This window comes from Centruroides vittatus, unplaced genomic scaffold, assembly GCF_030686945.1.
Source record: "Centruroides vittatus isolate TY-2023 unplaced genomic scaffold, ASM3068694v2 contig_620, whole genome shotgun sequence".
Classification (NCBI taxonomy): domain Eukaryota; kingdom Metazoa; phylum Arthropoda; class Arachnida; order Scorpiones; family Buthidae; genus Centruroides; species Centruroides vittatus.
The window spans coordinates 1,231,780-1,255,394 of NW_027122381.1; the positions used below are offsets into that span (position 1 = coordinate 1,231,780).

The 23,615-nt window shown below is 35.0% G+C and overlaps 2 protein-coding genes across 4 annotated transcripts in view; both read left to right on the forward strand.

The window, feature by feature from the left end:
- The first annotated feature begins 13,152 nt into the window (after positions 1-13,152).
- LOC136979414 (matrix metalloproteinase-21-like) lies at positions 13,153-21,587 on the forward strand. 2 transcript variants are annotated; one of them, XM_067275384.1, is made up of 9 exons: positions 13,153-13,249; positions 13,818-14,003; positions 14,084-14,333; positions 14,417-14,682; positions 16,258-16,435; positions 17,024-17,317; positions 17,392-17,637; positions 20,999-21,177; positions 21,244-21,587. In XM_067275384.1, exons 2-9 carry the CDS (start codon positions 13,854-13,856, stop codon positions 21,526-21,528), a joined length of 1,848 nt encoding a protein of 615 aa, XP_067131485.1. In that variant the 5' UTR covers positions 13,153-13,249; positions 13,818-13,853; the 3' UTR covers positions 21,529-21,587. The 2 variants fall into 2 exon arrangements, with proteins under 2 accessions (XP_067131485.1, XP_067131484.1); XM_067275383.1 differs by lacking the exon at positions 13,153-13,249 and adding an exon at positions 13,519-13,650.
- Positions 21,588-23,206: 1,619 nt separating this feature from the next.
- The window catches only part of LOC136979416 (uroporphyrinogen-III synthase-like), a 42,017-nt gene continuing 41,608 nt past the window's right edge, over positions 23,207-23,615 (forward strand). The window contains exon 1 of one of the 2 annotated variants that reach the window (XM_067275392.1): positions 23,207-23,241. The gene's annotated coding sequence lies outside the window, so the exon portion shown is untranslated. Of the gene's footprint in view, positions 23,246-23,615 lie in introns of both variants that reach the window. The other variant, XM_067275394.1, reaches the window with a different exon arrangement.

A 23,615-nucleotide genomic window follows, 5' to 3' on the forward strand; every position in this document is an offset into this window, starting at 1 on the left:
CCAATCCGGATTTATTAAATGTTTAGATTTTTAATTTTAATTTTCTACGTAAAACGAACCAAATTATGCTTAAATTCATACAAAATTCGTATTTATGTCTGTTAAGAGGCTGCCGTGTTTGTTCTCGGCAATATCAGTAACACCGTATAACCATACTTTGATAAAGTTAATAAAAATAATTTTATAAAAACAGGCAGTCCTTCGCTTAATACAAAACATGGAAAAACTGAATCATTTTAACAAATCAATTACAATTTCTCTTATTTTAAATTTCCAACCTGCTCAACGATTGGTCGTTTGAATAACAATTAACCAATTATCGCGCTGTTCAGAATTTAAAAATTGGCAAAGATACGCCTACTTCAATCAAGCAGATCGAGCTTATGATCGACCAGATCGAATCTGTTCGAGCAAATCGAATTAATCCGAATAAAATCTTACAAATTTACAGGAGAATAATCGAAATAAATATGATTTTTAATCATTTTTAACTAAACATTTAAATTATTTTACCAAAACTTTCGTTAATTTTCGTGTTAAATTTACCGTAAATTGCTAAAATATATTTTATGAGAGAATATTTATTATTTTTGACATTTAATATGAATATTTTATATTTTAATTCCGATTTTCTTCAATCTTACCGATTTTACTAACGTCACTTACACTTTTTGTATATAATTTTATGTAAAATTTCAAAATTTTCAGTACGCAAAAGGGGAAAAAATGCAAAAGTTTTCACGTTATCGTGTGACATATTCAATTAACGAGCGATGTGTACTGAAAATTTATTTTTCTACTAATTAACCTCAATCGTGAATCGTTATTTGATGAAATTCTCAAAATATTATGAAAAATTTTCCTATAAAAATGTAAATTAATTTCAAAATAACTTCGTATATTGTTTTTCTTAGCGTTTAAGATGGGAATTCTCGACAACTGAATCTTTTGACAATAACGATTTCGCGATAAATGTGAACTTTTTGGCAATTTCTGGGCAACCTTAAGCAATTTTTTTGCAATTTCATAATTAATATTGGAAAATTTTAAACTTTTATTACATAAAAAGTAAAATTTATGCTTCAACAACACCATACTTATTTAAATGTAACAGAAGTATTTGCTCGGCATTTATTACTGGCAATTATCAGTTCACGTAATTTGTTGACACGTTTTTCATTCTATTTATCTCTTATAAATAAATTCTTTGAAAAACCGGATGGAGAAACATAATTTATATACGTAAATAGACAAAAATAACATCGTAGTAGATTAATACTCGATATTATAATTACGATAGGCTTTGGCACGTTTCCGAAGGTCACGGGTTCGGATCCGACCCGGAGGCCAGATAGCCTTTTGTAAATAGATATGGGTGGAGGCGCGGTTTTATATGTAACACAAATGACTTGTCACTATATCCAGGGTAATAATTGAGCCGGCGAAAAAACTGGTTATCAAACTAAAGTATATTTGTTCCGTGATCGAGTTACAAATGGTTGTATTTTCTTCACGTAGTAGATTTTAATTGCCACGTAATTATGTAAATATGACGTAAAGGAGTTAGAGCCTTTAATGTCTTATTTATCCGACATCTTGCCAAGGACTTTAATGTCAATTTTAAACATTCATTTATTCTTATCGTGGCTTTTTTTCTTCGTTGCACAACGCTTTGTTTATTTAACTCTCACCTGCTCCTCCATCTTCTTCAAGTTTTACTAGAAATAAAGGGAAAATATCATGGTTTTTCTTAATTAATTTGCAATTTTTTATCGTTTATGTTCGTTAAAGCGTAGAAATTTTGCAATTGTTGCGTGTATAACCTTGCATTCTATGATGGTGGATGCGTAGTGTTAGACTGAAAACTATTTATGTTAGGTTTTATTAGAGAATAATAAAATAAAAAACAAACTCCTTGAAAGACGTACGTAATCAGAGTTTTACTGATTACTCGCAGTGTCCACAAACAAATTGCTCGCGACCTTTTGTATCCACACTTTTGTGTAAGCATTTTTATTCTATTAACAAGAGATTTTTCCACTTCTTTACGGTGGTGAACAGAGTTTTTGTGGTAAAAGATCAACGTATAACTGTATTTTTACTTTGGTATCGGTGGTAAACTTGTGAACGGCGCTGAAAATCTTTCGCTAGACTCACTTATCGATATCCCATTGACTACAGCTTCAATTATCTTCTTCCTTGTCCCACTCGAACCCGCCATCTTTTCTTTACAGTGTCTGACCATTGAAATAGATCAAAGAAGGGTACATCCTCACTATTGTATCTCGGTAAGCAAACAGTCTTAATTTTATTTATTCAAATCTACACCGAAATAAGGAATTCTCATCGAAATATGTTAGTTCCGAACGGGGTGTGAACCCACGTCATTCAATACAAGAAGGTTTATTAATTAAAATTAATAAATTTATAAGAGAACTCGATCTCGCGCTTGAAAGTCTCACCGTCTGTGTGTTACGCAGTAAGAAAGTTATTTTAAAAAAGAAATATTTGTACAGTTTTTAAAGCCCTCCTAAGAACGTAAACTTTTTATAATTTCATAACAATGTCGAATTTGTTTTATAAATTAACTAGGCAGATTTATGTTCTAGATAGCTGACATTATCTAGAATATAGATCAGTTTCAAAGTAGAAAACAAGAAAATTACACTATAATTATTTTAATTTCTTGTCATACAAAAGACCTACTTTAAGGTTTATATAAAAGGTATAATTTGATAATGTTTATACATTTTACTAAAATATCTAATGATGTAAAACACAGTGTGTCCTGTAAATCTGAAAGTTACGCTCATCTTTGTTTATTCTTTCACGGGTAAAACATGGCGCTGAAAAGGAGGAATTCAAGTAATTTTGATGGTGAGAACATACTGTCGGCGTTAATTCGCCCATCACTACCTAACCCGAGCTCACTCGCGGGTTCGTGCCTGACCAACGAGCTATCACGTGGAGTTTTCTCGATTTTCTTCGCGTGTCTAACACCTAAACGGGGACAGTTTCTTACAGAAAGGTCCTCTCGAGAGACTGCCAATATGTGGCATAATTGGTGGAGTGGGGGGAGAAAACCACCCTGCCAATCACGTACAACAGCTTGTTAAACACTGAGCAAATTCACACTGACTGTGGGTAAACAGAGACGTCGTAAATCGAGGTGCAATTTTCCATAGAATCAATATCATAAATTAAGGTTCTGTTTCAGGAAATGGGTTTGAACCCTTATACATCACGTCTAAACGACTCATCAAAAAATTCGCCACTTAAATACGATCGTAGAAGATTAATGACAGTCGTAAAAATGGGGAAGTCGTAAAGTGAGATTGTATTGCACACGTTTTAATGCAGAGAAGTTACTAATTATTATCTCATTGTTTTCATTCAAACGATCTACTGTAATTCTTGATAACTTTTCGCATTTTATGCATATTTATAAGGTTTTTCTGAAATAAAAATACAGCAAACTCAGTGAAATTTTTTCGAAAAGGCGAAATTCGCTGTTACAATATAGAGCTTACGGACCAATAATTATAGAAAATTCGACAAAAATATTTCGTGAAATTTAGACACGGTTTATATATTAAATTAATAAAAAGAAATTTTTAATTAAAAAATAAGCCAAAATTTGACTTACAAGTTTGCAAAGACCTTGTATAGTACAATTCTACTTTAAACTTTAATAAATTTGGATGCATACACGATAGAAATACACCGTAAACGGCATATAAAAGCTTAATTTTTTCAAATTTTGTTAATTAATTCTTGTTAATTTTTAGATCTTTTAAGTAATCGAAGTTAGCCATAGTAGAAGGGAAAGGTTAACTATGTGCTACGACTCGCAGAACCCGAAATCCATTAAAGTTGTAAATTATAGTAGAAAGTTAAAGAATTGAGCTTTTATATGCCGTTTAAATTACATTTTTATCATGTATACATCCAAAGTTATTAACGTTAAAAGTTGCACAAGGACTAGTAAAGTCCTTGTGCAATTTTGAACATTTGCCTACGAAACCTAACCTTAATTTTCCGTGCATAATTTAAATTTAAATTATAATTTTAAAAATATACTTATGTAAAATTTCCTATTATTTTTGCACAAAGCAACGACTGATTGAATGCCGTAACGAATTTAAACGTAGACAAGTAAACATTGAAACTGGCTTTAAAAACAATTAATTTATTTGGCAGGTAAATTGCGTTTTAAATTAATCTTTAGGAAATAAATTTTATTTTTATACATTTAATCGTTGTATATACAAAGGAGGGACACGCCTCGTGTTTAGCGGCCAAGGTCTCCAACTATGTTAATTCACGTTGAAAAATTGAGTTTGAAATTAGGCTAACCTTTATATTTTATAATGAATTTATAAATATATTGGTCTATTATGGAGGTGGCAAAAAAGAATTTAATGTAGTAAGAGGCCTGTGAAATTCGGTACTCATTGCTACAACTAGTTTTCGTTCGACTGCAGACGTAACTCTCCCCCTCAATATAAGTAATTACTTATTATATCTGTAGAAAGAAGTTTTTCGATTCAATTAAAGCCAATTTATGGCCGCTAGAGTCACTATCGTGATTCATCACTAAACTTTTTACGTTGTAGAATGAATGTGGCTGTAATGTGTTAACCGAGTTTCCTGTATGTCAAATAATCAGATTTCTCTTTAAATTTGCATCTAAACACACTTAAAAATGGTTCTATAAGCTACGCCGATGTTTATTTTTATCTCATTTTCTATCATAAATAATTTTAAAAGCCTTTCTGAAGAAAATAAGAGCTGTGAATAGAACAGACCTTGATGCATAACAAACGATACGGGCCTATAAAAGAATAAAATCACGTACAAAATCAAATTTCGATTTTTTATGTGGCTATTTATTCTTTGATTTTTAATCATAATTAAAAAGCTATCAATTATTCGATGTTAATAACACGATCTGCCACCGAGCGATTTCGATTTTGCCTCGCCTTAGTTCGATGATCCCGCTTAACCCCATTACTGGAAAATGAATCGATAGAAAAATTTCGTAGTTTCGAATGATCGAAATGCTCAAATTTTCTATTTCTCATTGCTCTGAAAGTTCCGTATATTGCTCTGAAGATCTAGCACGACCAAACGTCGTTTAACATAAACATGCCTTGAAAAATGGCACGAATATTATAATTTATCCAAAATAAAGGTTTTGTTTCGCTTATACACACAATCGCTTCATTCGATATAAACGAAGTAAAACAGAAAATGTAAAAAATAACTAGAACTTTGCTGCATTATTCTCTCAAAAGTAGAAACACTTTGATAAACTCTGCTAATTATGCTAATGCGATTTAAATGATACGCTATCTATTTAATTTTATATAAATTAGATAAAATTTCGATTATATAATTTGATTTTCACACAAATTTCCAACAGAAGATTAAGATTTACGAGGTACTCTCTGGTGTAAACAATGCCATTTCGACAAAACCCGCTCATCGTTTGAAACTTGAACATAGTTATATCACTGTGTTAAATACAGTTTAATAGAGACCTAACAAGTCACACTTTAGTGTTCAAATGTTTAAATTTCGCACATTAAACATAACTCTTTAATGTGTTATGTCTGTGATATCGTACACGAGTAGTAGTTTGTACCTCATCAAGATGGCATTATATGCATTTTAACTTACAAAATATGAGTAATTCAGATTGGAAATAAAGTAAAATGCTCTAAAAATAGATAAGATTTTAACGTTTCTAGTCTATCTTCCAGCTCGACACATCAGTAATCGAAGCAGCGAGTCTCATTATCACTTCCACGTGTTTACACAGACGAGCTGAATTATACTGTACATCCAAATTACGTTCTTTAGAATCAAACTCGAGCAAAAAAAAAGAAAAGTGCCAATCATAAAAACGGTAGACACACCTGCAATTTTTGCTACATATTCATCCTTGGTATCTACTTAACCTTCCTTATTTTATCCACGTCTCAGCAATTAATGTTGGATTCAGAAGGGCAGCGCATTAAAACACCTCTTTAAATCGTCACCTGTTTGAAATATACTTCATTATATATTTAAAAATAGTTGAAATCAATTATATCGAGCATAAATACAATCAACTGATGCTGTTTTAATTAATTAGGATGATGTATTAATGTATAATTGAGTTTCAAAGATGCATCGTCATTGGTCATCCTAGAAACGTAACAAGAAAACGTATTTAAATAATTATAATTTAATGAACAAATGAACAGATTTGGTAATATCCTATTGGTTAAGAGTAAGCCTACGCATTTATTCATTCATTCATCGAATCAACTCGCTGTGAATCAAAACTTGAAAAGTGCCGCTTCTCCCTCTCCATCTCATAGTTTGTAAGCCATCTTGTACGAGAAGAGGTGAACAAATACGGGATTTTACACTAAAAAAGGTAAGTCTACGCTATAATTTTTACGTTAAGATGTTAAAATTTGAAGTTATCTTCCATACCAAACCATTTTTTAATCGAAATCTTAAGAAATTTTCCAAAAAATAAGCGAATAAACGAGCATCCGTTATGCGTGTCAGCACTGGAGGAGTGCCCACTTATTCGCTAAAATTCACTTAAAAAATCATTTAAAAAAACGGCAAATCATAGTTTTTGATATTTAAAGTGGTCTTAATTATATAATTAACCTTCTTTAAGTTATGGTAAGTGACATTTATCCCGTCGACGAGGCATCGTTTGAAGTATGTACGCTACCTTATTATACTTATTAATATAATCATTTTGAGGACGAATTAATTGTAAATAATTGTAACTCGTTAAAATTTTCAATTTTAAATAAGTTTTATATTAAATATTTGTGTTAATTTTACTGTCGAGATGCTTATTAATTCAATTTTTAAACGTCTTTTTTTATTTTCACGAGGGGACAAGAACGTAAAATTCCTTTATTTATACGTAAATGTGAGGAAATTTATTAAATTTTATGTTTAAAAGAAAGAAATTATCAAAAAAAAATCGTATCGATTCGACGAAAAGTTTAAGAAAGAATTGACGAAAATGTAGCAAATTGAATTAATTAAAATTAAATTAAATATAACTTCATACATTTTTAATGGGATTCTTAATTAAGATGAAGATTTTCGGCCGAAAATGATTAATTTATTGATAATATCGTGTTATATACAGCGTGTGTATTTAAAGAATTGGACAGTGTTGCCGACTTACGCCATTTTTATACGATTTTTGTGAAGTTTAATAATTACTAAAGTATCCGAACTTAATTTAAATAGGTGAAAACCTTAAATTTTACGCATTAATTCTTTCGAATTTGTTAATTTTTCGTAATTTTAATACATATTCTTTTATGAAATAAGAACAAAATACGCAGGAGTTTGGGTTCGAACCTGCGTCAATTGTCACGGGTTCGGACCAAAAGGACATTACGTGAATAAACTGAATTTTGTAGAGCAATTTCTTCCTAATTTAGGGTCGGTTAACCTAAATTGCTCTTATCCAAGATCTTTATTAGGCCTACTTAGAAACGTTTCGGAATCACTTCCAAATAACAACATTTGGGCCACCCGCACTTTCCGACAAGTAACCGAGCTCAGTTCTGCCGGTAATATTTTATTTAAAATAACTTCACCTGTTAAAATATTTATAAAAATTATTTAAAGCCCGGTTAATTAATTAAAAATAAAACAAAAATCACGAAATTTTAATCAGTCAAACGCTAGATTTAACGCGTCAATCCCGCCTCCATTCGAACCGGGGTATAAGTTTTAAGGTACGTTAAAACGAGATATTTTGTTGTTTTAGAATAGAAGAAACGAGTGTTTTAATTGGATAATCAACGCCAGAACTACTTAATTCCTTATTAAAGTAGTAGTTTCGGCCGATGGAAAACGGCAAGGACAAGAAACAGGAAGGGTGTATGCATTCCACACAACGCTCACGACTTCACGCAGAGCTTCGCCACGTTCTAAAAACCGAAATTTCTCGCACGGAACCACACAACGGGGCGTGTTTGACAACATTTGATAACACACTATCTCCTTTCTCTCCTCGGCACGTCGTTAACGAGCCACTCCTTCAAAATGCATAGTGTATACGTCTACCCCCTCCCCCCGACGTGACTACCTTCCTTCTATTTGTTTTTTATTGTTCGCTACTTAATTAATAAATCATCTTTATCCTTTACACAATTGTTTAGTTTCCAAATTAATTGTCTTCTTCTTTTTTTTTAATCGTTTTTCGATCGTCTCCCTCGCCTCTTGTGTCGAGTAACGCGATAAATAATTCGGGGTGTTCGTATCGCTCGTGCATTATCGGAATACGGCGATAAAAGGTAACGTTTATGTGTATTAAAATAGAAGAAAAGGGTATCTTTTTTGTGTGGAATGTCCACCCATGGGTGTTGTTCGGGTACGAGTTTATTCTTTTTAAACAGAAATCACTTTTTGGGTGGAATTTTGATAAACGTAGTTTAAGTATTAAAAGGGGTGCATTTGCTTAAATACCGTTTTTTTAAAGGCATTAAAGGGTGAGTTTCGCTTTCCTCTTCTGTCTCTCTCATCTTTACTTTCTATGGTCTACCCCATTTTATTTATGGAAAATTATTTTCTGCGACCGAAAATGCCAGTTGTTTAGAAATTTAAAGTTAAAAATTCGTGCCTTTTTCCTTGTGTAAATGCCAAAAAACTGCCGAAGATTATGAACTTTTCGGAAAAATTTATAAAAGGTCGGATTAAAGGTCAAAGGTATGAACATTTAACTTCAGTTATTAACTTTGTATAACCGGTATTGAATATAAGCAAACCTGTAGTTCACCTATATCTTGTGTTCTTAGAGATGCAGGTAACTTATCTCCTACAGGTTTACCATTATTCTATCTGCAGACATCTATATACTTATACTTAACCTACAAATCTATAGATTGTTTTTATTTTAAAATATAAAGGCCATTTAAAGACACGTATGTGTGAAATAGTGCCAAATCACCATTTAAACACGGTACAGTCGAACCTCCGATAAAGGCCGCCATTTCTTTTTACGATTTCGTTAGTGGCCGTCGTTCACAGGTTCGACTGTAACTAGTATTAAAATATTTAAATAGGGTGAAGAGTATTTTGATAAATTGTAAGAATTTTGCATGTTCTGGTGAGACTCTGTATGGCTCTATCTCCATTTTAGCATGCGCTGTGTAATTTAATTTGATATTGATACGCGAGTATTAATAGCCCCTTGTTCTTTTTTTTTTTTTTTTTTTTTTGTAACTCTTTCCGCCTAGTGGGCACTAAGAGGGCCTCTTATAGCAAGCCCATTATGGGTTCGGCCAGGCCCACGATGGGGCGACCGGGTGGTGAGGGACGGGGCCCGACATATCCGAACGGACCACCCCCGAGAAATTCCTGGGGATTTTTCGACCCATCCGGATTCGATCCCGGGTCCCCCAGGGCGGCAGGCTGCTAACCTTGACCGCTCGGCCATCCGGCCGCAGCCCCTTGTTCTAGTAGTAGGGTAGGCTTATAGGCTAATTTGTTTCGCATAGTACAATGTTTAGGCTGCCTATGATACGGGGCTTCACAGAGACAAAAAGAAGCCTTGTAAATATGAGGCCCGTTCTCTTAGCAGTGTTTGTATTTAAACATGTTGTATCACAAGAAGACTAATAGGATTTGAGGCATTGCTTAATATATAAATACTACACTTTTAGAATGTACAAATTTTAAAAGTATTATAGTGCGCCATGCTTAACGATGATGCATCATCTATAAATTCATTTTTTCAGCTTCGTAAAAGTTGTTTTATAGAATTTATATCAATAAATTTCGAATTAGATACTAAACAATATGATTTTCTTTAAATTTGGAAAGGTTATGAATTAAATTAATTATATTTTCCTAATTACTTGTACTAATATTGAAGTTAGAAGCGAATAAACAAAAGTGCAACTTCTTCCTTGAAACTTTCATTCTGTAATTAAGATATAAATTATAAAAACTTGCTTATAAAAATAGTTTTATGACATTTCATACAAATTTATGCTTTAAAAAAAATCACTATTTTAATCAAAATGTATGATTTTTCTACTAGAAAAAATGGTTTTAATCCTTATTTCTAAAGTTTTGGATACAAAATACAGTATAAAAATTTGTGAAAAAAAATATTTTAATTTCAATAAAAGATGACGGAAGTAATAATAATTAATAATTGATTAACATTAAATGCTCGGCAGAACAATTATTTAGTGTTAGATATAAACTACTTTGCCTTTCGATGGTTTTATCCACTCGCCAGTTGACGAGTGGATAAAACCATAGAACGCTAGTCGTGGGTTCACATCTGTCACGACACGTGGAGTTTTGTGAGATTTCTTCACGTGTCTAACAACTAAGTAGGGGGCCAGTTCCTATAGCAAGTTCCCCCGGGAAGATATCGCCCATATTCCATCAATTCAATTTGAACGTTATAAAAAAAGTAATTTCGCTGAAATTGAATAAAGAAATTAATGGAAGAGTCGGTGAAAATAATAAATAAATTTCAAAATTGCAATTTAAAATCGGCCCATAACCCGCACCCATTTTCAAATTGCCTCTTAAACACATAATCCGTACGAAATTACGTACACCTTTGTAGTTAGGCCGGCTGATACCTTCGAATAAGCTCACTATTACAAAAGTAAATTGATATACCGTCATACGCAATACCAAACACTACTGTGGGTGTAATACTATCGAAAATATAATTGATATTATAATCCGACCACACGGGGATGATATATTTATGCTTCTTTATATATGTCAATGCGACGAGTAGCTAATTTCCGAGGGTGATGTCCTTCGTGAGGACGAAGGAATTTCTATGCGAAATTGACCCCTGTTTTGGTGTTACAAACGTGAAAATTTCTACGTGGCCCTTCCTTTGGCCAGGCGCGAACCCACGATGTTCGGTAGTTTTATCCACTCGGCCGCCGGTGGGCCAGATGACACATTTAAATTCACTCGTTTGGGACGTACGAAAACCTCGTCTTACTATCTATACTAACATACATCTATCGTTACTATATAAAATGCACTATTTCAAGTACTCGGCTTTTCGTTGGCCTTTCTTGTGTGGTATTAGATAATTCAATTATCATTTATGAACACGCGGCTTCACTTTACGACAGTGAAACTATAAATAACGCGATGGCTCACTTTACGACGGTTCTTCGGTAGAAGAATTAGAACATAAAAAAGGATGAAAACCCCACTTTTATAACTAAGTCGGTGTCGGAAAATACATTTTTAATATTAAATGAATGATATGTAAACAAAGGTCAACACCTGCGGGTCTCTCGATTTACCTGTCAACCGCTTCTTGCAAAACCGTTGCAAAACTAGCCGCTCTGCTTCCGTTCCGTTATAACAAGGACTGAAGTTAATTCCTAATTTCAACTTGTAAAATACCTCATATTGTGATAAAATCGCAATAGAAAATTTACGTCAGTCGTAAGAAGTTAATCATACAAATTGGATGAGGTCGTAAAGCGAGGGTATTCTGTACATGGTTATCGAATGATAAATTACGTTGTTGTTGTGGAAAGGAGCCAACTTTGTTATTGTATATTGTAAACAATTGTATCAAATTTGCTGGCCCACTTGAGATAAATGCCAACTGTAAGTGCTAGAAAATAAAATGAATTTAATAATATTTTAAAGCTATTTTTATGAAGTTTTGAATAAAAAAAAAATAAGCATTACGAAGGGCTTACTTTCGTTAACTTAGAATTGTTTTATTTTACTTGTTTTTACTTCATAATCTGTAGTAAAAAAGGGGGAAATGGGATGTTGGCCCGTTTTTTAGAGAAGAAATTTCGTAGTTATTTCGCCTTTTCGAAGGAGAAGAGGGAAAACGCCCATTTATAAAGGAGAGAAGAGAATTTCCCTTTTTTATTTAAAGAAAGGTGGATCGGATTGAATTTGATTGAAGGAACTGGGCGATCTGTCAAGGGGTGGTCCTCCCGGGAGGACTTTCTATAGAAACTGGTCTCCATTTAGATATTAGACGCATAAATGAAACTCGGAAAGCTCGCGTTGAGGGCACTAACCCGCGACCAACCAGGGGCGCATTATCCTATGGGCAAAAAGGCAATTGCCTAGTGCATCCAACAACGGGGGACTCCGAACCTATATTTTATAAGAGAATATTTCCCCAAATAAACTCCCCGAAGGAAAATGTCTGAGGTCAATACTGTACACGGGGCCTCTAATTCCAATTCGTTCGGGCCCCACGAAACTGTAACACGCTACTGCCACCAACTACTAGTGTTCGGTGGTTTCGTCCTCTTGGTTACTGGTGGCCAAAGGAAGAACGGATGAGAATTTTGAAATAAATAAGGAAAACTCCCCACTTATTTTAAAACAGAGGAGAGAACTCCATCGTAACGGCCCTTTTTCATCGATAAATTAAATATTTAATTTATACAAACGGACGAACGAACGAATTTATTTAATATGAATGGCGTAAAATCGTATTCTGTTCTGACAAATCAATACATTCGTATTGTAGAACTGTACACTCTTAAGTCAGTTTGATACTTTCTGGCACTGGCTTCAAGGGACCGGGCGAATTTGAATTAGAAGGGCACCATGGTATCGACCAAGGGTATCGACTTCAAACATTTTTTTCGGGTGAATTTTTTTGGGAGAAATATTTTCTTATAAAACATTGAAGCTCCCCGTAGGTGAGGACCCCGGGCAATTGCCCGTTTTGCCCATAGGATAACGCGCCACTGCTTTCTCGTTACAGGTAGAAATGGCGTATAAGTGACGTAAAATTGTACCCTATTCTGATAAAACAATACACTTTACAAATACATTCGCATTGTAGAATTGTATACACTCTTACGTCATTTTGACACTTTCTCGTTACGCAAAAATAGGAACGACGTCAAAGTGACGTAAAAAGTGTACACTACTGTGACAAAACAATGCCCTTTATGTTTAATAAAATCGAACAATTAGATACTAGGAAAGGAGGCAAATCTGGCTTGAAAGCTGCATAATATCTAGATTATTACTAGTTACAAGAGCATGATTTGTAAACATTACAATTTTGTTACATGTTATTTTACTAAAATGAGAAAACGTCGGTCTTACCCAGCCCGGGATAAGAATGTAAATGCATTTCTTTGCGAATTCCTTCGTTAATAAAGACGACACACGAAGTTACATCAACAAGTTGAGCAACTCACCTCACACTCTTCTCGCATATTAATCAGTAATTAAGCTTCCATTTTATGCTAATTGTATTAATTAGCATAAGTTATAAGGCTGTTGATTTAATAGCCCCGGGTGAAAAAATATATTAAGCTATTATTATACAGCAATAAGACGAAATCAATAATTGGTCCTTAATTCGTCTTCCTTTAATAACTCCATCAAAATTTTCAATTACTTAGCAAGCTGCAGGCAACTGCGCGGCAAAATGGCCGACCTTTTCTTTATACGAGATAAGTACTTGAGTTGAGTTTTTCTGAAAGTCGCGGATTCGAGTCTCTTCCACAGAGCCGAACCCGCGACTCTCCTCGAAAGTAACTTAACAAGCCATAGTTGAACCTTCAATAATGGGCGCATCTCAATAACGGTTACCTCTAAACTACGGCCAATTTTTACGTTTCCGTTGTTAAGAGGTGTGATAATTAGTCCTACTTGTTTTAATTAATTAGCAAAGTTATAGAATTTAATTAATTACGAGTTATAACTCTGTTTAAGTCGTGGGTTCGGATCTCTTGTAGGGATCCGAACCCACGACTTAAAAATTTCATTTTAAAAATATTTTTTGGCAGTTTCCAAAACGGAATGTCATCGTATCGACAGGAAATATGGAAGGGGCGATAATTCGAAAATTATTTATATTTCTCTTCTTTCTTGGATCGTTCGGAATATCTTATAGACTCAAGCAACGTTTGCCTTCATGGAAATTCACTTCCACAGAAAACAGCAACCTCGTCACCTCAGAAACTAAAGCCAAGGTAACATTTATGGGTTCCATATATTCGAATTAGTACATTCTAACCATAAATTTAATTTGGGTTTTAAATATATTTTCAAGGAAATTTTAATACGTTACGGATATCTCAAATGCAACTCTAAAAAATCCAAAATGGCGGCCAGCAATGGTAATTCTAATAAATTCTGTAGCAAGAGGCAAACTCGAGATGCCATCAAACGTTATCAGCAAGTATATGGAATGCCATTAACGGGACGTTTAGACGAAGAAACTTTGAAGCACATGAGCATGTCCAGGTGTGGAAATTCTGATAATTTTGCCGATTCGGGCCATCGTAGAAGGCACAATAAACGTATTATGGGTGTTTTTCTTGCGTAATTTTTTAAAATTGTATTCATCTCTGACGTTTCTAATGAATTCCGATCGTTTCTAAAGGTCATCCTAATAGTGTTTTACCCATTTATTATCGACGATCCAAGCGTCACGTGGAGAATAACTCAAAGACGAACGACGATCCTTATACTCTCGGCAAAGGAATGGTTCCTAGAAGAAAGGCCTGGATGAAGGAATATATTAAGAAATTAGAAATGGGAAAATTGGGCAATCGTACTTCAGACGAAGTGCAACGTGCTTTGATACAAAAACGAAGAAGAAAGAGGTCGGCGGGTAAAGAAAGAAAACATCATCAATATTTAGTCGAGGTAATTTTTAAATGGGTAATATGATTTGGTTGCATGCGTAATAATAGCACCAGTTCTTTGTACTGGTGTTATGCGCTGTGTTCGTTGGGAACTGGCCAGATAGAGTCGCGATAACGTCGGTCTACCCAGGATCGCATTAACGCATGGGCATAAACGCCATGCTCGAGGGCCCAGTAGAGCGTTATAACTTCGTGAGCGCCCAGGCAAATTTGAATTAGGGGGCTCGTGTATAGTGTTGACTATAGACATTTTTTTCAAGAGAATTTTGGGAGAATCTTCTTATAAAAGATTTGTTTGGGGCTCCCTGTTGGTGGGATCCCTAGGCAATTGCCCTTTGTGACCATAGGATAAAGCGCCACTGCCAGGGCCTCATCTCACTGTTTATTACTAATATTTTTTCCCGTATCTACATCTCACAATGCCTCTAAAAAAATTGGAACAGGACTCAAGTACATAAAATGATTGTAGGCTAATCTCTGTAGAAACTCCAGTTCGAATCCATACTTCATTACGAGCACTATGGGTCGTGGCATACTCCATCCCTCACCCTTTTTTGCATCTTTGACTATTGTGAGAGCACTAAGAGGATCTATTAATCGTAACCATCACTGGTTCGGCTATACGCAGAATGGGTGGTCGGGTGGGGAGTTTACTGAATCACACTAAAAATATAATTTCCGCTCATCATGCCTGATTATGAACTGATATTTTTGTAGAACTTCTGGCTTTTCCAAACTCCTTGTTGTGAGAATGGTTTATGCAATAGCAGCTTTCGAGAATCCCTGGTAATCCGCGAGCCACAGTTTGAATAATTTTAGAATGATGCGGATGCTGTAAAATTTAACATTTTTCTCATTAGATTACTCAGGAAATATGCTACGAAAAAAAAATGTAATTTTATATCTTTAAAAATTAATTATGTAAGAAAATTTGCATATTTATCTATTTTTTGTTTCATGCATTTTCATGCAGTCGTAATGTAAAATTTATAATAGTCGTAAAACGGGGATTTACTAAAATTAGAGTGATAATATGTGAATATTTTTAACAGTTTAAATTATGAGCGCGATTTTAAATTATTGAGCGACAAATGTGTGGTCCACCCTTCTCCGAAAGCCATAAAAATACACGAATAAAACTAATAAAAAAAATAATTTTACATCACTTAACAAAAGAAATTTTAATTTGCATCACTTCCCAACCATGTTTTTTACATCAAACACTAAATTTTGGGGGCCTCCACCTTACAAGAAGCCTCAAGGACAAGTGAAATGGCCCTTGTGGCATCTCCGCTATCTGAGATTTAACGAATAATTTATACATGATAAACGTAATTAAATAGTATTTATTTGTCATATTTATATTCAGTTACGTGTTTAGTTTCTTTAATTAATATTTAGTTTTAAACTTATTGATAAAATATTAAAATATTTCGAGAGATGCCGTGACCCAACTCGGATCCCTCACCCCAATGGGCAATTAGCCTGCAACTTTACGCTTTCTGGCCAATTTTATGTTTTAATTTCTCTTAATTTTCTACATAAATTTTGATTCTGGAATAAATTTCCACAACAGGAAATGGTAACGTGGAGACTGGCAAGTTCCGCTTATAGTGGACAGATGAGTATAAACGTGCAGAGAGCGGCTTTTGCCCTGGCTTTCAGGATGTGGTCCGAAGTCATCCCTCTGATATTTTGGGAGGATACGAAATCGCCCGTTGAAGACGTCGATATCCTTTTGGCTTTTGGAAGAGGTAATTTCCTTCGTGCATTTTTGACCTCTTAGTACATAATTTCCCTTTTGGAATAACGTTTTGCCATTAGTGCATAGGTTGTGGCAGCTAAATCTTGCCTATTATACGCGTGCCTGACTCAATGGAGTCAATCAGTATAGAAAAATGAGCAGAGAAAAGCGCCAGCTCCGAATACTCTTAAATTATCTTAGTCTAAACAATTACCGATTCATTGTATATCAGTAAACGTTAGAAACTTACAGAAATAGAAAATTAAATATTTTGAATAAAGAAAATCGAATATTTAGAGAATTAAAACAAATTAAGAATATAAGATAAAGTCTAAATCCTCTAACGTCTGTATTCACAGCCAACGATGTAGTTAGAGTTAGAGATTTTTTGAAGGTGTCCTTATGTTTGCCAATTATAAAAGTTAAGGAAATATCCCTAAATGTATCGAGGTAAGTGGAAGAAATAGATGAATGCCAGGTATTTCTGCTAGTTCTAAACGTTCTTCTATATAATTGCTTACTAGTTTATTTTTATTTTGTATTAGTATTTTCATTTTCGGGCATCCTTTTAATCGTAAAATTTATATTTTTAACGCAGGGGAACACTTAAATTGTCCGAATCGTTTCGACGGATACGGAGGACAATTGTCACACGCCATTAACATGGCCCACAATTCGGAAATACACGTAGACGACGACGAATTCTTCACCATCGGTTCCGAACAGGGTACCAATCTGGTGAAGGTAGCGATTCACGAAGTGGGACACACTCTGGGATTGTTTCACACCTCGCACCAGAAATCCATAATGCACGCCGTCTACTCTAAAATAATCCCCACCAACAACTTCGAACTGGAATGGGAAGACAGGAAAACTATACAACGTCTGTACGGTGAGGATATTTTAATTTTTCATCCCCGAATCCAACCTTCATCAGGTTTTTTAATTATAATTTTGCTTTTTCAGGGGTGTGCAAAGGTCGTTTCGACGCAGTGTTCGACTGGGTCAGAAGTAGACCAGACGGACAGTTCATATACAACACGTACTTCTTTCGAAAGAATAAATATTGGATGTACGAAAACAGGCATAATCGCACCCGTTACGGCGATCCCCATAATATAGAAGTGGAGTGGAAAGGTTTACCTTCGTCTGGCATCGACGGTTACGCTCACGTCTGGACATACTCTCAGAATAATGCTTATTTTTTCAAAGGTAATTGTATATCCCTTCGGTTAATTGATTTAACAAACTTTGAATACATTTTGTGACAGAGTTATATGAAGTTATACTTTAAAATCGCAAGAATCAATGAGGTTAGCTCCATTTCAAAACACGTGGTAGATAAGAACCTCCAGGCCACTACCCACCTACCATGCAAGCCACGTCAGTGAGTCGTACCCTAAGGATAGTTCTCAAATTTATCTGAAGACATTTAGTTTTTATGTGGTTTAATTACAACGAAGCAACTAAATTCGTGTTGCAACATAAAATCTAAGTTTGAATTGTTGGAGGAACTTAACCGTGAGTTTGCAATATGTATTGCACATTGAAATTTTAATACTGTTAAGCATAAAATATTAAATTACAAAAGAACAGACAATAAAAGAGACAGTCAGTCAAAATAATTTTTATTCTCTGGCACCGCTGAGCACAGCCAGGCAGAAATACAAAAAGTACATAGTAGATACATGCTGTTAGTCATACAAGGGATACAATAAAATGGCAGAGAAAAGGGAAATAAAATAAAATAAATAAATAACATCAATGAATTAAAATAAAAAAAATTAAAGTTAAATAAATGATTAAAAAAATAAAAGTGCACTATAACTAAAATAAAATTACTGTACATCAAAGTCTAGATGCTGTGATAGCAGAGCAAGGCATGTAAAAACATTGGCATCAAGGCTAGAGTGAGTCAGATCACAAGAGAGCAGGTCAACGGATCCCATATCTAATGGAGTAGAGTGCAACAAATTTCTTTAACAAGTTAAAGTTGCTGTTGTTTTGTAGAAAAAAATCAGGCTTTACTGGCCAGTCTATATTGCTTATTTTGGCATGCTGCATGCACTGATGCCTAATGTCATCCAGCATAGGACAGTTGTATAGATAGTGCATGACACCGTCCCGCACTCCACAGAGCTGACAGCAGTCAGAATTAGAATGGTGAAACCTTTTCAGGTAAGCACGAAAGCGCCCGTGTTCAGTCAAAAATTGGACTAAATCATGTGTGGGTTGAATCCATTTGCTGTGAGTACGTTCCTTGACCTTTGGAATAAAACGTCTTGTTATGTGTTGTTCTGGGATCTTGTCCCAATCCAGTTGCCAGGTCTCCAAGGCATTGTCCCAGATAAGGTATTTAAGTCTTGACTTAGGAATGAGATTGTAGGCAGGAGGGGTATCAGGATTAGGCGTTACGTTTCGTGCCAGAAAGTCAGCCCGTTCATTACCCGGAATGCCGCTGTGTCCTTTGATCCAATTGATGGCATACTTGTTAAAAGACGTAGAAGCTGCAGCGAAGATGTCGTTCGCAACAGGATGAGTGTTATCTTTATTCCCCAAAACAGCAACAGTCGCAGCAATAAAAGAGACAATTCCTCGAGCTGCTGTTTACTGTTTAGTCGATTCGTTGCACTCACGTGAGAATCGTTTCGTGATTTTCAATATCTTTTAATATCGCGTTTCAAGATGCCATATTGCAATTACGTAATTTATAAATGCATTTCGAGATATTTCATGCTATTTGCTACATATATAGATGCTTGTTTACTATTTAGAAAGATGGCACACACTTATAAATACAACGAACGAGGAAGAAAGAAAAAGAAAATGACGTGTCCTTCACTTTCAATTTTAAATCTGCCTTCACTCTAGTCAAAATTATCGTGTTTGACTAGAGAGAAAACGGTTTCTAAATGCGGGAGTCAATCCCCTCCTTTTCAAAATAATTCATCCTCAATTTCATAATTTTTCATCAGTAAGCCTCAAGGTGTCACGGGTCAAGCACGAACACGCGACCAGCTACTAGTGTTCGGTGGTTTTATCCACTCGGCCATTGGCGGGTTTCTACCAATGGTATAACCTGTTTTGAATCTATCAATAAAAGACGTGGTAACCCACAATAGAATCGACCAACCCGTGTGTAAAGGATGGAAGAGGAGGACGTCTCGTCTCTTAAACTGTATGACAACTCGTAAGGATCCAAAAAGAATCGACCCGGATATCCCAATTCCGTAGAATGGTCACAGAATTAAGAAATCCGGCATTTTAACGTTATGAATGCTAATTTGCATACAGTACCACTCACAATGAGCCAGCCAGTGTCCGAGTGGATAAAATCACTTAACACTGGTAGTTGCGGGTTCGCGCCTCGCCAACAAGCTGGCCACGTGGAATTTTTCATGTTTTCTTCACGTTTGTAACATCTAAATAGGGGCTAGTTTCTCAAAGAAAGTCTTCCCTGAAGATACTCCTTGACAGATCTCCCATGCATTGCGTTGCCGTAACACATCGAACTAAATTACTCGAAAAGGCAACCGACGACAGCAAACATTAGAATGTGACGTTTAATTGTATCTGATACAATATCTCAACGACAAGCATATAAATGAAGTTAGTATCCAGTGTTACCGACTTCATTCTGCCTCTCGAAATCTCCTCTCAATTTATATTAATTGATATGCATTAAGACTTCATTATTAACTATTAACTATTATAATTTCAGTCAAATAATTAATGATTTCATTTTAAAATTTATAATAAGGTTCTATTTTTAAATAATTAAATTTAACTTTTAAATGAAAATTTTATCAAACTTGATCTTTTTAAAATTAAAAAATGAACGGTTTATTTAAGAATTTATCTAACTTTTTCATTTATCACTATTATATAATTTTAAAAAATTATTTTCGTCCTGTATATAATAAGAGGGCCTTTCAGTTATAATCGTCAAGGATTTGACCAGGCTCACAATAGAGCGACCGAGTGGGGAAGGGCCGATATATTCGAAAAACAAACCACTCCAAAAATTCCGCTCACCAGTGGCCGATAAAACTAAATAGTTAGCGGTGGGTTCGAGCCTCACCAGCACGTTTTCCGTGTTACCTTCGCGTGCTTAACACCTAAATAGGGTTCCAGCTTCCCATAGAAACCCTCCTCGGAAGATCATCCAAGTGTTGCGTTTTATTCCACCAAACGAAACCAAACCCCAGAGATTTCTGGGGTTTTTGACTGCTCGGATTCGATCCCGGATCCTCAGAATGGTAAACCGACGCCTTTACCACTCGGCCATCCGGCCGGTTATGTCCCGCGGTGTGGAAAGGACGAATTACGAATACGCTAAAATTTCTTTATTGTCTTCTGTTTACAAATTCTTATGCGCTTTTTATAGCCAAATAACGTAAAGTTTAACGTATGCGAAATAAATAGAGAATTCTTAAACTTTGACACGGCACAACCCACACCTTTCACCAAGTCAAAGTCAGAAATCTCTACAATAGTTGATTAATTCTTAGCCTTGGCCCGTAAGGGTCAGGGTCGATGTGTGCGTAGGAAAATAAAAATAAAATATTTTCAGGTTCTCACTATTGGCTTTACGACAGCAACAGAGGTCAAGTGATGGCGGGTTATCCAAGAAACATATCCGAAGATTTTAGAGCCGTTTCCGGATCCAAATTCCCGAACATCCCGGATCACATAGATACCGTATATTTCGATCGAAGAGACGAAAATCTGTATTTCTTTAAGGGCAATTTGGTAAGCCTGGTGAGTTTTCCCGCGGAAATTTACATTACTGTTCTAAATCATTTGTTTTCTTTGAAGGTCTACGGCTATGACGTAAGTCGTGGGAAAGAAGGATGCTGTCTTCCCGGTTATCCACGATTTATCAAGAAAGAATTTCCCAGTCTCGTGCCCAAATCTCACCTTCCGTCTCACTTGGACGGCGCTTACTTTTCTTATACGGATCGGACTTTATATTTCTTCAAAGGAAATCGATTCTGGAAGAACGTTAAATTCAATATAAATGACAAAAATCGAGTGAACAGAATAAACGGTCCTTGGGAGATATCGTCTCATTGGCACGATATTTGCCAAGTGGATTTATGAACCTCCATATCTAACGAAATTTGTTTCGTCTCTAATAAAATTTCGTACGTTTGTTGGAATCGTTTATTATCCGTTACTTCTTACCGTTAAATTAATGCGAAACGAGCAAAATTTAGATAAGACCTTTAAATCTTGACCTTGGATGCATCTAAGTAAGCTAGCCTATGTCGTGGCTCGTTTATTTATATGCTGGATGTAACCCACGTGGACATCTGGACTTAACCCTTGATTAAACAGATAATTTCATTTCATTCGATTGGATAAAGCCAATGTACACTATAAATTGCATTAAATAGCCACGCGGTATAGTCTCGGCCTATCGCAGTGACATAATTTAGATTTATAGAAATTATCATGATTGTAATGGTCGGGGTGTCCTTAGATCCTATTGTGAGTCGAGTCGACCATTAATTAATTAAGTATAGTCTGTAACGTGTTGATGCTTTCCATTAATTGATTGAAGCAAACTTATGCCTTTTTTGCCATTTAAAGTAGACTTACTCAATCTTATTGGGACGATGGAGTCAATCTTCTGTAAATTTTGATTAAAATGTTTGGAATGATCTGGTAAAACTTGTGATAGGCCTTTATAGAATGTCGTCTTGGTGATCCAGTTATGGCGTCGGCCTAACGTCCTGGGGAGGGAGCCGGGATCGAATCCGGAGAAAGCAACCCCAGTTTTTATTGTGATTTATTTTGTAGATATCGGATTCCGTCCCTCATCACCCGGCTAATGCGTGGGCCTAGCCGAACCCACGATGGGCCTGGAAAGAAAGGCTATCTTAGTGACCACAGGACGGGAACATTCATATAAAGATAAGCTTTTAAATCAATAATTAATTATATTTTACTAAATAAAAAAGTTTAAAGGAATTATTTGTTTCTTAAAACCCTTGAAACATTGCAATGGAACAGCCGTGTGGCAAGGAACCATTTCCGAAAAAATTCGAGCCCGGATATCTCTGAAAGGCAGTAGACGCCTTAACCGTTTCCGCTCTCTAGTCATCCGTCATAGAAAATGGTGCATAGTACCAAAATTAATTTTTACATTATTCTGTACGGTCATAATCAATTTTTAAACATGCAATAAGAATGCCGCGTGAAAACCATAATACGACAAGAACAATCCTCGCGAATTTCCATAGATAACAGTGAGATAACATAGGAGAAGGCGCAACGATAAAGACACTCTTCCTTGATCTGAGTAATCTAGATTCGAATTTGCTCGGATCTTCAAATATTTTCATAGATTGTCGGCCCATTTTTTCACAATGAAATGTTCATCACATTTTGACAACACGTGATGAACCTAAATGGAGGCTTTTTTAAAAATGTTCTCCACACGGGAAGAATCCCTAAAAAGTCATCATTCGAATGCACAAATATTTTTATGATCCATAAACTTGATTACAGAATTAATGCTAAATAATCGTTAAGCACAAATGTTTTTCTATCAAATAGTTTATTCCAATATTCTTGTTGACATTCCCTACTTTGATAAATTTTTTTCGAGTTTTTATGGAAGTTAATATTCAAATTTTTATACTTAGAAAATTTGATCAAACAAAGAACAAAAACTAATCAATTCAAATATTTTATGTTCTTTCCATAATTTACATTTTACGAAAGACGAGTTTACATATTAGGTTCATTTAGATTAGGAAGACTTCGAGTTAAATTTTGCAGGGGGCGTGACGAGAAAATGTTTGCGAAGTAGGTTGGTAAAGGGTTTATTTATTATAAGAAATCGTATATTAAAGCATAATAATTAAACGAAATTTAATTATAATTTTTATTCGGTGTCTTGAGGCAAATTTAACACGAACGGCATTATTGTATAGAGACTGGTTCTTGGGTAAAATTAACTTAAAAGTCAGCAATGAAACTGACAACATATATCACGTGTGCCTCGACGGAAGTGGGACACACGTGACATGTATTTGAATCGGATGAAAGTGTTTCTCTTGAACACTCGAATTATATATAAGCAGGACTGCCTAGAGGAGGGCAAAGGATATTAATTATCCAGGGCCAGAAAAGATAATATCTCAACCATTACAACTCTGATTAGATGTTCATGATTTTGA

What these genes read in the sequence shown, in the direction of transcription:
- LOC136979414 (XM_067275384.1), top strand. Translation starts at nt 13,854, where the DNA reads ATGGAAGGGGCGATAATTCGAAAATTATTTATATTTCTCTTCTTTCTT. An exon ending in CCTCAGAAACTAAAGCCAAG is followed by an intron (nt 14,004 to 14,083) that starts GTAACATTTATG and finishes TATATTTTCAAG; the next exon opens with GAAATTTTAATACGTTACGG. An exon ending in TCGTAGAAGGCACAATAAAC is followed by an intron (nt 14,334 to 14,416) that starts GTATTATGGGTG and finishes TCGTTTCTAAAG; the next exon opens with GTCATCCTAATAGTGTTTTA.